General features: G+C 35.0%; 1 protein-coding gene across 1 annotated transcript in view; it reads right to left on the reverse strand.

Annotated features, from left to right (window-relative positions):
* Positions 1-5665, reverse strand: part of LOC147069015 (phospholipase A1-like) — a 31174-nt gene extending 25509 nt beyond the window's left edge. Inside the window, exons 1-2 of the mRNA XM_085951237.1 lie at positions 5242-5665; positions 2078-2223 (exon numbers count right to left, since the gene is read on the reverse strand). Coding sequence (XP_085807363.1) covers positions 2078-2223; positions 5242-5326 — 231 coding nt within the window. The 5' untranslated portion in view covers positions 5327-5665. The remainder of the gene's footprint in view (positions 1-2077; positions 2224-5241) is intronic.
* Between the last annotated feature and the right edge of the window lie 13038 nt (positions 5666-18703).

Genomic DNA, 18703 nt, shown 5'->3' on the forward strand with positions numbered 1-18703 from the left:
AATTCATTTAAAGCTTGCATAATCCAAGCCATAATAGATAATAGTCAACAAATATTTTATAGATAGAAGAATATATTTTATCGACTATGGGTTGATTTAGGCAGAGTTTAATGAATTAAAAAAAACTAATCAACGCAATTTGTAATATTATGTATTTTTAATTTAATGAAAACAAATGAGTTTGACTGATCACCCACAGCATACCTAAACTATTATGGTTTGGTAGGCAGGGTTCAATTAATTGAATTTTAAAAATTAGCTAACACTACCTGCAAATTGTAGTCTTAGTTTAATGAAAACAAATAAGTATGACTGAGAAAGTTTAGTGTGCACTATTTACACCGGATCTTAACGGCCTACCTCCACTCCTCGCCATTGGAGGATATAGAGTAACCTTCCTTCCAGAGGTGTAGACCTAACCTGCTATTGGTAATGTAAATTTGGAGGGCAATAAGTGGAAAATCAATTACTTAAATTGAAATTGGATCTATTTAATTCGTTAGGTGTATGAATGTACCTCCATGTATTTTTATGATTTTTTTTATTTACTGGTCTGATTACACCGGTTGAATACCGAGGCAGACAAGTCTACACGATGTGACAGAGGTTGCCAAGCAGATGAAATACATGGCAATGGGCTGGAATATCGCTCGATGATTGGACAACCGCTGGTCAAATGCCGCCACACAGTAGTATCTAATGTGCACTAAACGACTACAGCGACGCCCTAAATTAAACCGAATCGACGAACCCGTAAAATTCGATCTATGTACCTAAGTTGCAGCGAAGATCTAAGGACAGAATAGAGAAGGCCTTCTTCCAGTAGTGGATCGACAATGGCTGATGAAAAAAATGTTAATGCTCTTATCTATTTCTGCATTTTTACAGTATGTCATATTGTACACGTCATAATTAAATTTGTAATGCTTAATATTTTAATTTTAAAATTGAATCTAAGTCAATATATGAAATAACTTAGTTGAGTACATCTCCTGCCTTGGCAATTAGCACCATCAATGTCAGGTTAGTTATCAGCTACCCTGAGAGATGCATACAACGGATGCTCTAAATTTCTTAAATTCTTATTTTAGATAGGTACCTACATAGATGAACACTTATAGATTGCAATACCGGTATCCCAGTATTTTTCGATACCGAAATACCGGTTTAAAAATCAGACAATATCGATATTCGGTATTGAAAGTGGAAACAATAATATGTATTAATTAACATAAAAGGCTTAACAGGACTGAACATTTTTTGTCGGGTTACGCGATGTCTGGTTTACTTCCGTGGCTATTCATAATCCTTGGTGACCAGCAATGACACGTGCTATAAAATATTAATATTTTAAAGATATTTTTACATAGCTATATATTTACGTATGCAGTGCGCCGTATTACACTTCACCGTGAAATGTTGTAAGTATCGGAAATATATGGTTGTATATTAAAGACCGTCCAACTTCTTTGAGTCGTAAAGTACTGAGATAAAATTCATGTCTAAATAAAACACGGTTCTTGTCGATTTACAGGAAGCCAGCGGCAAACGAATTTTGAAGATAGCCGATCTACTGGATTTTGTTAGGTAAGGTTAGGTTAGGTTAGGTTTTTATTCTTAAATTCATGAATTTTGCCAAAATCGGCTATGATTCATATTTGTGTCGCTAGATTTAAAAATCAGCCAAGTCCATAATAGATGAATAGGAGAAAAACCGCTTTTTGTTTTCTCAAATACACACAAGGGTGAAAGTTTATATTATTTCGAGTATAGAATATTTAAAATTATTAAATTCCGTAATATAAGTTAGAGTTAAGAGTTAGAGTTAAGTTAGTTAATAAGTTAGAAAGCAGTAGTTTTTCAGTAATTCACAAAAAAGTAAAAAATACCTAAAGGTGGACTTGGCTTATTTTGAAATGTAGCGACACATTTAATCTAATAAAATTGGAGACTGTATAGTATGCGGTCATATCTTTCCGAAAGACATCTCACGGCGAACTGTGCTACGGTGAAATGTTTCACGTACAATTTACATGTTTTTGCTGGTGTTGTGGGCACTTGCCAGTGTATAACTTACGTTATAAGCATCTAGCGCGTCTTTGGACGTCTCTGGCATCCGAATAGAAACACTGGAAGCTGATCCAGGCGAAGTGTTTGGAGATGGCGTTGTCGAATGGACGTCGGTCAAGTAGTTCAAATCGTCTGGGTTTATAAAATTGTCCACTGCAAAGTAATAAACATACTTAATTCAAATTATCAATTTAATACATTTAATTGTTTGTTTACAATCGGCACGAATATGTTGGAAATACAATTACAATGGGGGAACAACATTCGAGTCGATGTAAAAGGTGGAACGTCTTACGACTATACTCAGTTAAAATCAATCGTCGCCTATTCAAAGCCTACATTCTGACGGTGTTGCTTTACGGTAGTGAGTGATGTAACCTTTTAAAGGCTCAGAACAAACGTATACTTTGCTTCGACTACAGATTTTTTTATTTACTACTGTATATTATTATATTGTATATTAAATTTCTTGTATAAGTTTTACGCTGCCAAAACGCAAATATATTGACTAAAATCAATAAAAGTTAAATAACATTAAAACAAAATCCCTCAAAATATACTTATACTTGTATGATTGTCGCGATGAATAAACATATTATTTCGAAAAAGAAAATATTCGTGTCAAATATTTCCAATTAATTGTTATAACTATTGATCCAACATTGATAGTACATCCAACAAACGTTGAATTTGGGAGATATTTTCCTGTACCTAAACTTATAGTATTTGTTAAAATTAGCAGTTCTAAAATATTGTGATTTATACATATTTATAATACCAACCATGTCCGATCCTAATAAGATTATATGGGCCTTCACAGATTAGTGGTTTGTATTAACAGATTTTGTTTTTTAAGAGAAATGGATGTCAGCCGCTTGCTCAATCTATTAGGTCCATTCTCTGACTCATACACAAATTGAAAAATAATATGTGTACTTGCCAGACTCAGGATTCGAACCTGGAACCCACGAAGCTATAGGCCGACGCTTAAGCCGCGCGGCCATCGTGGGCCGGTTTATAAAGGTCTACATAATACATGTAGGTAGGTACTTTAGGTTGCTATAAAATAGTGTTTAAATAGATTATATTCGTTATATTTATTGAGAGGAACTGCTTTTTTTCTATTATTTGTTTTGACGAATACTGGTATTAAATAAGATATGGCCAAATACCGGTATTGTCATATTCATTCAGTATTGAAATCCCTACTCGTAGCCTAGTGCGTAAGGCGCTGATCTTTCATCCATAGGATTCGGGTTCGATTCCCGATGAGGTCACAATATATTTATGTGATTTTCTCAATGTCTGGGTGTTTGTGTGTCACTTATACCTACTACTAACTACTATCATTGGGTTTTATGGCCTGTTATAGTGTTAAAAAGGATATTATATATTATAATCCGTCTATGTTTTGTATCATTTATTATACCGTAACAAGTTAGAATTAATATTATCAACCGCTAAATAAACAAAAGTAAAAGAAAAAAATGGCGGAGCACCAAAAGCCTAGTTTTTTTCACGAATACCATCTGTAAGAGATCTTGTCAATACGTTTGACAGTAAGTTGTCATTTAGTGGCCATATAGTGGCCATAAATAGCTGTCATTCGTAAAAAGGCGCTACAAATTTCGCTTTTCGGATATTACTGTATTAGATCGCTTCGGATGTCGATATATTCCACCTACGTGAGGATGAAAATAGGTGGACGTTGTTTTATAAATTCTTAAAATACGGTCTGCTTAGCTCATTCTGTGTACTTCCTTGTATCTAATTTATTTTTTTGTATTTACACTTTTCTACTATTAGTTTAATAACTTATAATCGATCTATTTCTTTTTTATAAATATTACTGTCTCAATAATATTTCTTTGTTTCTAAATGTCATGTTGTGAACATCCTAAATCACTAATTTGTAATGTTCACTATAATATGTAAAAATAAAATTCCAGGGTGGGTTAATCACATCACCAGGATATTGTGACAGGAGCTAATAATCCTTTTTAGCAATGAGCCTCCTTATGAGGTTTTAACCTAGATCTAAGCCCGGTATGGTTCACTGTTATTTTCTCTGAATCCTCTTCTTGATCATGAAAGTATGAACGCTAAACAGGGAGATTTCAGTGTGTTGGAGACTTCAAGGTATGGGTTTATAGACGCATCCTTTAAAATTCCCTGGACTGACGGGGTGACAAAATATTACAAAGACGTTCTCAAACGAAAGCGTAAAGACCGAGAAATTCTGCGTAGTATCAAAACCAGAAAACTACGATACCTCGACCAAATTATAAGAAGACAACACAAACATGGACCTCCAAACCAATCGGCACCACACTCGGTATTAATAGAGCATATCACGAGCCCCTACGTTTGGTGTTAAGCATCAGCACGCCTGGGAATGTCTCAGGAGCAGATACCCAGGTACTGAGATCGCCAAGCTTTGACTGAGTTTACTGAAAGACGTAATTAACAAAAAAAATTACCTTCGGAGAGAAAGGGAGTATACTTAATAGAACTAAATGAATTTAATGGTATATAAGATACGAAAAACAAAGTTGAAATAATACGGACAAACAAAACTATGTTGAGAGATCTTCACGTCTGCGATAATTTTTTAAATGCAATGTAATTGGCCTTTGTGGCGACCAGGTCGTATGACTCGATGTGTCCAATAGCTTATGAGAAGACAGAAGAGCATTCCCCAACTTATTATCTAAGGAAAGATCTATTGCAAACGTGGGTAGTATAGGACGACACCGATTGATACGAATTCAGCTCCACGGTACTAGTCCGGGTAGCAGATGATGGAGAAAAGATTGCCCCGGTGGTGGCTGACATCCGAGACAGAAAACCTATATGGTTACTTCTGCCTAACGTAATATAGCGAAAAACGATTTACAGGTATAATGGATGGTAACAGTCTCAATGACTTTTGAGAGAACATTTTAACACAAGTCAAGGAAAGAGAGAAACTCATAGATTCCATAAAATGCAACAGGTGAGGGGAGTAATTTAGATTTCTGCAATGAGAAATATGACATTCTTCAACTAGGTAGAGCCAGGGAAAGGTAGATAGTCTATGATATTATGTGATTCAAATGTGCCGTAAACCTTTGACAGAGGATAACACTTACTATACAGTTTTTTTGTAATCTAAGAAATATATATACTTACAATCATCATAATTACAATATCCCATATAATTTGAAACAATGACTGCTTCCACGCACAACAGAAACAAATTCTTAAACAAACACATTTTAAAAAAACTTCACAAATATTTAAACAAGTTTTTAAATTCAGGCCGAATTAGTTGGTAATTCAAATAAAATTAATTACACAATGTCTACCGTATGTTGTAACACGGCACAAAAACATGGCAGTGCTTATTTAATACGAATAAAATATGTAGATTGTTAATAATTATTACACTTTTATTATTTACGCTTTTCGAAAATACATAAATTACATTAGGTATATGTATCGCTTTTTGTTGAAATACTATTATTTTGGCGTTGCATATTTTATGCCCACTGCTGTAATTTTGTTGTGGTTATATACAAAACGTTTGCCATGGCATATCAAACCAAACTAAATCATAGTCAGCATAATGTAATACAGTGGCGGCGTGGATACTCTCCATCCAAGAGTATGCAAGGCTTTCCGGCATAATATTAGTCTAGCTCAGTGGTTCTCACGTGAAATTTAACTGTGACCGCACAATTGACATTTACAGTTCTATGAAAACGTCTGGTGGCCGCACCAAATTTCACTTTTGCTGTGATTAAAAAAAAATAAAGCTAAATTTTATTTACTAAAAAAAATGGATCAATTTATTTAAGTATAGACAAGTCCATTTAATAAAAGAGATTTGATCATTTTAGTAGGTACTTACATATCTATTCACGGTATATCACCCACGGTGGTCGCGCGGCTTACGCGTTGGACTATCACGCCTTGGGTCTCAGGTTCGAATCCTGGGTCTGGCAAGTACACATATTGTTAAGTCAGGGTATGGACCTAACAGGTTGAGCAAGTGGCTGACATGCATTTCTCGTAAAAAACAAAATCTGTTAATACAAACCTCTAATCTGTGGAGGCCCATATGATCCTATTAGGATTGGACATGGGCGGAAAAAAATATCTATTTATTTAAAAATAATGCCAAAAGAAATTCTTCAATACTTCTTTTTTCCAATTCGAGTCGCATGGCTGCTTCTAAGTTTTCATCTGTCAACTGGCTTCGATATTTGTCTTTTATGAAGTACATTAGGTACACTGAACGATCTTTCACAGTATACAGTAGTAGAAAAAAATGATAATACTAATAGAGCAATATTGTTGCCAATTCTTTTAATTGACTTGATTCTTGGTCAACGTATGACTTTGACCAAAAATTTTGCAACCGTGGGATTATTAATTGCAATTGCAATCCAGTCAATTAAATTAAATAGGTACTGCAAATGATGTTGGTGGCCGCAGCAAAATCCTCTGGTGGCCGCACATGAGAACCACTGCTAGCATTACTAATAATACAATTGGAGTGTATATCTGTTTTTATGTTTCATCCATATGGCGGAGAACAACACGATCCAAACCACATCCTCTGGGAATATCCGAGAATGTGCTCCGAAAGGGAAGAGATACTCAAGTCGGTCCAACCAGCTACTGGGCCCATCGGGCCATCTGACCTAGTCGCTACAAAGAACAATTTTGTTGCATTTAAAAAAAAATGCGGCGTCTTATTACGGATGTGAAGGTCTCTTTATTAGAATGCTTCTTTAAACTCGGTCAAAGTATACTTTAGAGCGTGGCGACCTCAGTCTTGGGCATCTGTACCTGAGACATTATCAGGCGAAAAAACTAGATACTGATGTTTCACATCATACGTAGGGCGTCGTGATATGCTCGATTAAGACCGAGTGTGTTGTGGGGCGTATAAGTTTGATACGGTCGACAGTTTCATATACCTTGGATCTCTTGTAACTCTACATAATGATATTACAGAAGAAATCAACAAGAGAATCATGTCTGCGAATAAATGCTACTTTGGTCTGTTAAGACATTTTAAGTCCTGATTACTATCTCGTCGAACTAAAAGCACTCTTTACAAGACACTTGTAACACCAGTGCTCACCTACGCATCGGAAACCTGGTCATTAACTCTGCGAAATGAACGAGCCCTGAACATCTTTGAAAGAAAGATTCTCCGCCGTATATATGGACCGATCAGGGATGGCACCAATTGGAGGAGAAGATAATATAATGCTGAGCTCTACGGGCTGTACGAATATTGCAGCGCAGTTCAATCAATTAAGATTGGGAGACTGCGATGGCTAGGTCATGTGCACCATATGAATGACAATGAACCGGCAAAGAGAGTGATGTCCAGCAATCTAATAAGACGTAGAAGAAGAGGGAGGCCAAAGATTCGCTGGTTAGATGGAGCTGCCAGTGACTGCCGTATTCTGGGGGTACCAAATTGGAAAGCGTCCACACTGGATAGGGACAGGTGGAGGGAGCTGTTGGAGAAGGCCAGAACTCACACCGGGTTGTCGCGCCCCTGATGATGATGTGTTGTGGGGCGGTTGCTTTAGAGGGGTTTTGTTTGTGTTGTTTTCATGTTTCAACAAAATTAAAAATTGACGTTAATAACCAAAGATCGTTTCTTCGACAAATTTTCTGAATGCAACAAGACTTGACGGTTCTGGGGACGGTCAGTTGGGTCCAACACCTGGTTGAATGGACTTTATCAACTTTTATCTTTCCGTACACATTTTAGAACATTCCCAAATGATGTGGTTTGCATTATATCTTTCTCTGCCACATTGACAATATGTTAAACAGGTAACAAGTCCAAACACATAGAACTTGCCAGCAAAGAATCTGTGTGTAGTCAAAATTTACTGGTATATCATACCACTCACCATTATGAATGACACACTTTAATATGTATGTTTTGTTGTCAAAACAAAACAATAGTGATAATGATCGTCAGCATTTCCTCAATCATAACTAGATCAGTAGGGTCTGTTATGATTTGTTAATTGCGACACGTTACTGAATTTCTATAAATTGGAAGGACAATGCATGAATCCTCACTCAGTCATCGAGTCCATCGCGAGACGCACTTATATTGTCACGAGTTCTTCACTCGACATATTTAACCAACACTCCACTCGAATCAGGTCTCTCAGTTATAAATATTAATTAAATCTCTTGATCACATCGATCTCACCAGTACATTGTTATCCGCGATTATAATCTCACGCTGTCATCTTTATTAAACTATTATTGTATTTATTGTCTTCTTTAATGTATCGATCAATAAACTCTCCTCCAAACATTCACGCAACAACGGCCTTCTATATCTTCCACATCATTCAGCCCCAAATATATTTTCACTTTGATCGTTCGTCATATAATATGTCTATTTTCTGTGATCCTTTCTCACAATGTCACTCTTAAGAGCATACTTCAGTGAAACGGAAAATAATTTTCAACAGTAGGTGCGACGAAATTTCTCACTAGTCGCCAATCGGAGACCGACAGGCGAAGTGTCCGCACGTCGACTTGTTTAGTCATGGCGTCGGATGAAAAAATTCTTAAATCGTGTAAAGATGACTAAAAAACTTATGTACTTAAAAAGAAAACATATCAATGAATATACTATTATTATTAGTAATATAACAATAAACATGCCATTAAATGGACGCATGTTGGATTTTTATGACAAAATATATTTCGTACGGCACGCGTCATTTGCACAATCCGCGCATCGCCTAGCCCCGATCTTTTTAGACCATGCCTCAACTGAAGTATAGCCTTAAAACTCAGTCGAAGCTCCCTTCTTAGTCTTGGATAAATGTTCCTAAGATATTCCTAGGCATATATAACTGGTGACGCTTCAAATCCAAATGTAAGGCCTCATGATACACCAGATACCGGGCGTTGTGCTGGGCGGAAAGGTTTGACGCATGGTGGTAGTGGAGACTATCTTGGCATACTATAAAAATAATAATTACAAGATAAAAAGAACTTTTTATATACAATGTTTTTAAATTTTCTGTTGAAGCATATAAACTTGACTTGACTAGCTTAAACGATCAAAAAAATTTGTACTTGATAGAAATACTGAAAAAAATATAGAATACTGAAATGTCATTTTGACATAGTAACGCACGTATGTATTAATAATTTAGTTGCTAGACCCCAGACCCCAAGCAACCAATAATAGTGTTTTACTTTTAACGGATTTCTTCCGAAATAACTTTTCATACAAAACAGAATTAACTGAAAATGAATTCAATTCTACTTAAAGATGGCTAAAATTATTAAAAGAATGCATTGGCATCGTGTTCTGATATATTCTAAAAGTTTCAAATATCTAGCTAGTCGGGAAGTTAGTTAAAAATCGATTGCAAGATTTGTACTGGATAAACAATCACCGGACAAACAAGAATACTACCTAATAAAAACGTTTTAATATATTTTAGAGTTAGCAAAATAATAATAAGGTCTATAGAAAACAACGCTCATACTAGAAGAGAAGCAGTCTAAATAAAAATCTAATGATTAATTTTGGTAGACAGACGCCTTGGGGTTTCACAAACACTTTGGAAACTGTATATGTATATGCAAGGGTCAAGCTCAGAGTGAGTTGGGTCCCCTTAATGTTGACACTAGAGTGTTTTTTTATTGTTTGGTGACTGGAGATGACCCATAGGTCGAGGTAGAAATATTTGAATACGGGACCGATATTTTTAACTAACTAACTACGCTAACTAACTAACTACGCCACTGACATTGTTTAGCTATGCATAATACAATTATTATTATTTGAAAAATAATAATATGTATATTTACCGCTGATAAGTTAACCGTGCAATAACAGACTGGGTACAGTGTGGTTACAAAGTGCATTTTGCACAAGATCATAATATATTGAGATAAGATATTTCGTAAATATAACTTTATTTAAAATTTCAATGGTGTCAACTGTATATTCTTGGCAGAAAGGCATAGCAAATTAAAATAAAAAAAATATATCATCATCAGCCTGAATCTATCCACTCCTGAATGAAGACCTCTCCAAGCCGATTCCACTTCTCTCGGTCCTGTGTCTTGCGTTGACACGTACTTCCGCAGAACTTTATCATTGCATCGATACAACGGCCTCTAAGTCTACCTTGCGGACGTTTTGTATCTCTTGGATATCACTGGATGACTAAATCTGTCCAACGATTATTCCTTCGTCGAGCTATGTATCCAGCCCATTTTCATTTGAGGTTCTTCTTTTTTTTTTCGACCATGTCCGATCATAATAAGATGATAATTAAGGGCCTCTACGGAGTGGAGGTTTGTATTAACATATTTTGTTTTTACGAGAAAAGGATGTCAGCCACTTGCTCAACCTATTAGGTCCATACTTATACAGAAATTGAAAAACAATGTGTACTTGCCAGACCCAGGATTCGAACCTTGGACCCACGACGCTTAAGCCACGCGGTCATCGTGGGTTTTTAGCAAACTCTTATGTTGCCTACCTTATTTATTCGACATAATTTAATAATGCCCATAAACAGGGGTTTCAAATTTTAAAATATTACACGAAAAAAAACGTAATATTTCTGGTAATGGCCGTCAAATTCGGAGTACACTAATATTTGTGAATAATTACCATTTTATCGTTAGGTATACCTGCAACCTGCAACTAATTACCATGGTATACTTAGAGATTTTCCAGATGGTCATTGATTAAAAAAATATGTCCATCGTATTTCTTTCCTTTTATTTTTATATGAAGCGTCGGGCATTCTTATTCACGAGTTAAAACTACTAAGTAGTAGATAGAAATTTATTAAGTTTCCTCGTCTACTTTCTGTATCAAATCGTACCGAACGTCTATATTATATTTCATTAATGAACGTTATTTCATTCGACAGTGCGGCGCCCACTTGTCTTGGCATTCAGTTGTCCTAATCCGCAGTGGTCGGCAAACCACGGCTCGCGAGCCACGTGTGGCTCTTTGGCCCCTTGGGTGTGGCTCTGCCACAAATGACTACGTACGGGATAATGAAAGATAATATAACAGTCAAAATGTCTTCGAATATAACTAACCAGCAAGTCGAAGATCTTAAATTGGTTTCAGCTTTATCAATAGCAGTTAACGAGTCTTTTGACATAAATGATACAGCACAAGTTTCACGTTTTGTACGATTTATTTCATCCACAGGTCCTAAAGAAGAACTTGTAGGAGTATTGTCACTCAAATATCAAACACGTGGAGAGGATATTGAAAATGCTGTAATTGAGTGTATGGAAAAACATCATATTCCACTCGATAAAGTTGTGTCAATTTCAACAGACGGGGCAGATTCAACAGATCAAGTATGACCGGCGTAAGAAAAGGGGTTGTTGCTATTTTGAAAGAAAAAAAAATAATCACAAGATACTTGCTTACCATTGCACCATTCGTCAAGAAGAGCTTTGTGCGCAGACATTTGCAAAGTTATGGAATTGGCGATTAAGATTATCAACTCTATTATAGATAAAGCTTATGGATAAAGAATTATGGAACTCTAAATTTGAACATCCCTGTGCTCATATGGACATGTTGGAGAAAAACGTTGGAAAAAAATATGAACATATTTCACAGCACAAGCTTAGTAGTCTGCTTTGAAAGACCTGGAGAAGGAAGACATGATGATTTTTAATACTTACCTGGATTAGTATTCCTGACTCATATGATCAGTTGCAAAAACTAGCGTTTGCTGTTCTTTCTCTTTCCGGTTCTACATATCCATGCGAACAATCTTTTTCAAGCATGAATCTTATCAAGAGTAAATTGAGAAGTCGTTTTATTGATGAGAACCTTGAATCGTGCCTAAAATTAAAGACGACAACATACAAACTTTTCAAGGAGATGCAAGGCCATTGTTCACGTTTAAGTGTTTGTTAGTCATTGTCATGATTTAATTTTATAGATACCTTAGCTACAATTTAATTTTTTATCAATAGATAAGATCATTATATATTAAGAATGATATCACGTTAACAGTGTACCTACATATATAGTAAGTTTAAGAAATTTGGCTCTCAAAAAAAATCTCAATCGTTGTACTGTTGATATTTAGCTCTGTTGACTAATGAGTTTGCCTACCACTGTCCTGTCCTAGTGGCATTATATTATTAAACATCGAATGCCAATTTGTGACTGCGATGAGTCTTTTACTGGCTACAGGTTTTGTGTGTCGTAGAGTGCCACAATGAGTAGAACCAGGAACCGACCTGTTCATAAGGCTGTCCGACCTGGTCGCCACAAAGGCCAATTATCTTTGCATTAAAAAAAATTGCGGCGTCATACTGCGAGCGTGAAGATCTCTTCTCATAATTTTTGCTGTCCGTATTTTTAGCTTCGTTTTTTTTTTTTGTTAATTTCCTTGTGCCTTTTCTCTTCCCGGTACTTTGGATTAGAGTAAAATCAGTAAACTTAGCCAAAGCTCACTTGAGAGCGTGGCGACATCAGTCTCGGGTAACTGGTCCTGGTAATGACCAGGCGTAAACAACTGTACAGATGTTTCATATCAAACATAGTGACTCATGATACGCTCGATTAATGCCGGCGCTCCATTGGCACGCAAGTCAGACGATTTACAGTCTTCGGACATTTTTTTCGCGTGGAGTACCCCTGATCTGCAGACTTTTTAATCCGCAGACCAGGCTCGTTGGATTTCAAACATGTTTGATATTTTACTCTCCGAGTTGCCAGACTTCGTCCGTCGATCACTATGAAATTCGATTTGACATTAATACGCAATCATTCGGACCGAAAAAAATCTGTAATAATTGTTTTAAACATTTTCATTGATAATTTGTTAATTTACACATTAGATAATTAGAGATTTACCAATTGTTTTTTTATTTGTATTTATGAAATTCAGAAAATAAAACTTAAAACTTGTGTTGTTTTCACTGCTATATTATTTTATCCAAGCCTACATATTATAAATAATACAACATTATAGGATTATTGGAAGACATTACGATAATCGCAACTTTTGACAGCTCGAATTTTTTATTAGTTCGTTGATCAGTTAAGTAGCAGAGACTATTAGGAATTTGAACTTTGAAATATCTCCCTTAAAATCTGTTCATCTAGATGATCTATATATATATATACACTAAAATGTAAACGGGTACCAATAATAATATATTGTAGTGAAAATAATGAATACCTACCTACTACTATTGATAGGTATGTGCCTATGTACTTGTATAGGTATATGTATATTTTTTAGTTTAGTTTAGTTTACCTTCTAGTTATGGCGAGCCTTTCTTCTGATGAAATACTTCTTCTCATAGCTGTGCTGTGTCAAAACTTTTTATTTTATTTTGTAAAACTGCTTACCTACCGAATGTATTAATAGTATTTACAACAAGTTTTTAGAAACAATGCAAGTATTCAAATTATTCACAATATTATGTTTTTATACTTCATCCTTTACTTAGTGGGTATCTAGGTAATAAGGTTTTTACCCTTTCTTCGTGTATTAACTTATAATCTTTTTTTTTATTGTATTAATAAATAATAATAGTACAAAACTTAAATCAATTAGAATTTAAATTCAAACTCCATCAAGTACACTCGGTCGATAGTATTGATCAGACAAAGTTTATGATGATACATAATAGGCACAATAATAGGTAATTTTCAAAACGCTATCAATATAAAAACAGTCCAGCTCCAAAAGAAGCAATAGTGGGAAAATAAATGTAGGTATAATGCAATAGTATGTACTGATTTTATATTGATTTATTTACCCTTGTACACCACTGTAATGAGAGATAAATACTCTCGCAGCAGGGTGCAGTTTCAAAAAAAGGCGTTTATGAATCTCCTTGAAAACTGTGTTTTCTCTGTCCAGATGTTTGGACAGCATCGTCGATATATCGCCGTAAACGAAACGCAAACAAAACGCATTCGACCCGCAAACGACGTTTGGCGGATGAATCCGAAACTTCGCTTTGCCGTGTGCGCGCAGCCTTATTGTCCTCGGACTTTTGGCTCGCCAGTGGCGCGCTGGCATAAGGTTGAGTGTGGTGCGGGGCAGGTTTGGTTTGGAGGGCGTGTTTGTGTTGTTCATAAGGCTGTTCGATAGTTAAGTCATTCAGGTCACGATCCTATCATGGGGGCCAGACGAGGCTAATGAGAAAAAAATAGTATTCCATGTTATTTAGGTTCAGGTTTAATTTTTTTTCCGTTTCTGGAACTCCTGGATGATAGTATTCAACCAATAGTAAATATCGTTATCTAAAAATTAAAATATATTACCAATTCGTCTCTCTGTTTCATCAGTTGCAAACATTTGTATGGCAGCCGTTTTTATCTATACCTACCTTAGAATAAGAGTTTACAGAGATAACTGACTTTGCAACTAGTGGGTAGGTATATTCAATAATAATAATTATTAGTTGTAAAATATATTTGTTGTATCATTTGACAATGTCACTCTAGACTAAATGGTTAGAACGGATCCTGATCGTTTTTAAATGATATGTATTAAGTACTTACTATTATAAAAAAAAACACCCACGATGGCCGCGTGGCTTAAGCGCCGGTCTATAGTGTCGAGGATCCCAGGTTCGAATCCTGGGTCTGGCAAGTACACATATTGTTTTTAATTTGTGTATGAGTCAGGGTATGGACCTAATAGGTTGAGCAAGTGGCTGACATCCATTTCTCGTAAAAATAAAATCTGTTAATACAAACCTCCACTGTGTGGAGGTCCATATGATCCTATTAGAATCGGACATGGTCGAAAGAAAGAATTATAAAATAAATGTTGTTTTATTTTAATTGATAACTTTATTCAGATAAACGTTGACGTCGACAATCCAGACGAATGAAGTAAAGAGAGATATCTTGCGTACAGTGGTAAACGATTCGTACAATATACCTAATATGTTTTGGCAACTTTTTCCTGGGATGCTCGCAGTAAAAATTTTAAGGTGACTTCCCATTCAGTATGTCACGGTTATGGCCCCCACATCGTAAAGCAGGCCCCCGGGCCAAGATGTTTGGCGGGCCCCCTACCCATCGCTAACGTAAAGGGCAGTGTGGTGCTCTACAGTAGTGTTCCCCACTGACATTCCGTGTAACCCTAAGGTTCCGCGAGGTAAAATTATTGGTATTTCGTGTATTTTTGTATTAAAGTAAATAAGTAAGTAAATACATCTTGTATTATTGAGTTGTCGCAACTTGGCAAGATATTATGAAGTAGGTACTGACACGATCCTACTTTTTGGTAGTCAAGTAACATGCGACCCTTCGTTATATTGGATAAAAACCCATTTTTATTACTTAATAGTAATAAATAAATAGCGCCGCAGGCGACTTTTAAAAACTATTATAGTAAAATTGTGGCGTGTTTATCTCACTTAACTGGTGGATCGCCACGCCGGGCGCCTTTAAGCTCGGGCCCCCAGGCTAGAGCCCTGTCAGCCCCCCCTTGTGGGGGGCCATTGTCTTGAAATAATAAGGAGAGGCTTTTAAAAGCATCATCATAATCAGCCGGGTTCGATCCACTCCGAAGGTCTCTCCTAAATCTCTCTAATATTCTCGGTCCCTAGTTATCCACTGCCACGTACCTACATCTACAGAACTTTATGAATTCATCTACAAAATGGGTTTAAGAGCACCCTTTGCGTACCACATTTGTCCAGCGGTTGTCCAAATCGCATTTCATCTGCTTAGCGACCTTTATCAGATCGCGTATTTATATCTGCTTCCATATTCTTTGGTTTCCTTTGTTGACATTGCGCTACTCGCAATAGATTTCTGTTACATTAAGATTCCATGTTTCACACTCATACGTGAGCACTGGTAGCACACATTGGTTGAAATTTGTTGTCCAAGATAGACGGCATTGTTGATACGCTCGATTTGAGTGCCATTGATGAGTAGGTATCGTTTTTTTTTTAGCACAGCAGTTTATCATTAGTTTTGTCATCGAGATATTAATTGTCTATACATTTACATTGCGGCTTTTATTTACAAGCTCATGCATGCTGTTTACCTACATATAAATAATTTAAAATAATAATAAAACAATAAAATAGTATTTTGCAAGTATTTCTTGTTGAAATTGAATTACTTACCGATGAAAGCCTGGATGCTGAAAGAACGGATTGGGGGACTTTCAAAATGGGAAATCAGTATTCCTTTGTGATGATTAAAATTAAAGACGTGTTATTGTTTAATTAGTAATATAAGTATATAATACGTTTATTTAAATTAAATAATGGCAATTTTAGAGTGTAGCAGATCACAGCCAACTTGTAGTTTTGTTTTATTAATGTTTTGTATACTATCCGTGCCTTTATCCAACTGGTTTTCTCTTACGTATGCTTCTATACGAGTACCATAATCTAAACAATATACAATACTTATATTTGGCCACGTATTTTTTCCGATTTATACGCGTTGTAAATGAAAATTCTGACATTTTCGGTATTATTAGCCAGCGTGTCCCTGATAACTATCTTAGAAATCGGGAGCATCAGTTGTTTGTTCTCCCAAGGTGTATAACTAACTTGCCATTGATAATGCCAAATTGGGAGGGTAATAACTCTGTTCAACCAAATCGCTTCGGATATTGACATATTCCACCTACGTGAGGATTGCCCTGCCAAGTAAAAAGACAGTTTAATAAACTATTTGTTTTATTCAACGAATAAGACATAAGGTTTCAGAATGTAACATTCTATATACTGAATAATTTGAAAACATCTCATGCATAATATACATAGCTACTAGAAAAAATCATTTTGTAGAAAAAAATACGACACCCGACGGGACTTGAACTTGTCTGTTAGACAGTGTTTTTGGCTATAGTGTTAATTTATAATTATTTTGGTATTAGTTTTAATTTAGCTAGCTTAATATGGCATATTTCTTCTTTTATATAATATACTGTTGTAATACTATTTATTATTAAACCCGAGATAGTGTAATTACGCCTACATATTTGTATCAGTAAAATCAATATCTTAGAATGTAGATAAATAATATTAACTATTTTTAATAATGGCAGTTAAGTATATATAACCATACATAACAATGGATACGTAGTACAAAAAAATGTCAGGAAATACAAATTAATACGCCTTAGAAAAACCAGGCGGAATAACCCCGTTTGACGGTACCCATTTCAGGACATTCCCGGTGAATGTGGTTTTCATTGTGTATTGAAATTGACTGATGATGATGAATGTTTGCTCAAATGAGATGATGGCTTAATGTAAATGCTAACATAAATTTCTCAAATTGTTTCAGAAGATTCGTAATAAAATAAATTATGTTTCTTTTGTTTATATCGTAGTTTGAGGGACTTTTCTAAACTTGGCACCAACCATCCAACAAAACACCACCATTCGTCAGGAATGAATTTTATTATTCATCTTATAGGTACGTGTTTCCGATGCTCATAAAAATAAGTTTACTTCAATTAGAAAGCACACCAATTCAAATCTTATTGAAAATATAATCGCCACTTTTCGCCGTTATAGGCGCCACCTCCTGGTGCATAGTAATTAAAACATGTTAATTAACAAAAACCTCATTAAAACGCAATTAAAATATTACATAAAGTATAATTAAAAATTTAAAAAAATATTTTTAACAGATTGTCGTATTCATTTGTTGCAATTATTCAAAAATAACCGAATAAAATACATTTTAATTTTTCGTAAAAATCGATGTTTTTTAAATTGAAAAAAAAACATTAAAACTATAATTAATTGACAAAATAGATACACTAGTTCCAAGAAAACTTATTAAACAACATTAAATCGATACTTTTGTTTCAAGAAATCACTTGGAACAATAAATATATCTAATAGCAAAACCCTTATTTTTAGCCGTTTTTTCTTATTTGTCGCTTTCTCTTTGAAATAAAAAAATATATTTTATTTTTTCCATTACATTTAGATAAGTATTGATCGATTAAAATATGTTTAAAGCATTAATTTGATGATGAATTATAATGAGTTTCTATGCGTCTCCCCCTTAAATATAATTGTAAAGTTTACAATACGTAACATAAATAAAATTTGATTGATCGATTGTAGTTGGACACGACTAATCGATATTATTACAATATAAACGTAAATAATATTTGCTAGTAAACGGGTAATAAAAATATGACTGTAGATTATTTTTTGTTACGACTATTGCGACCCTGCATACGTATGCTTACAACAAATTCAACGAAATCATTAATTCTATTCAAACACCGAAATAATTATTTTTTCAAATTCTTCTATTATTTAGTTCTGCATTAGGGTCAGATAGCATAATATCAAATTAGCATTGTTGTTATAGTAACTATTGTCTATGGTCTATCTATATTATTAAAACTACTTTTGTTATAAATGTAGATTATTCATCTACCTCTTGTAATTACACATGTACATTATGTGTAACTGTATGTAAAGTTGTGATTGCAATATTGAGATGCACCTCGCGTACTGTCACGCTGTCACGGCGACAAATTTAGTATATTATGGTTTCGTCATTTTGCAGAATATTTTGAACGATCACCATCTCTGTAAATTCTATGATGGAGAGTACCAA

This window comes from Rhyacophila brunnea, unplaced genomic scaffold (assembly GCF_057557595.1).
Source record: "Rhyacophila brunnea isolate RB1 unplaced genomic scaffold, BYU_Rbru_1.0 scaffold_24, whole genome shotgun sequence".
Taxonomy (NCBI): domain Eukaryota; kingdom Metazoa; phylum Arthropoda; class Insecta; order Trichoptera; family Rhyacophilidae; genus Rhyacophila; species Rhyacophila brunnea.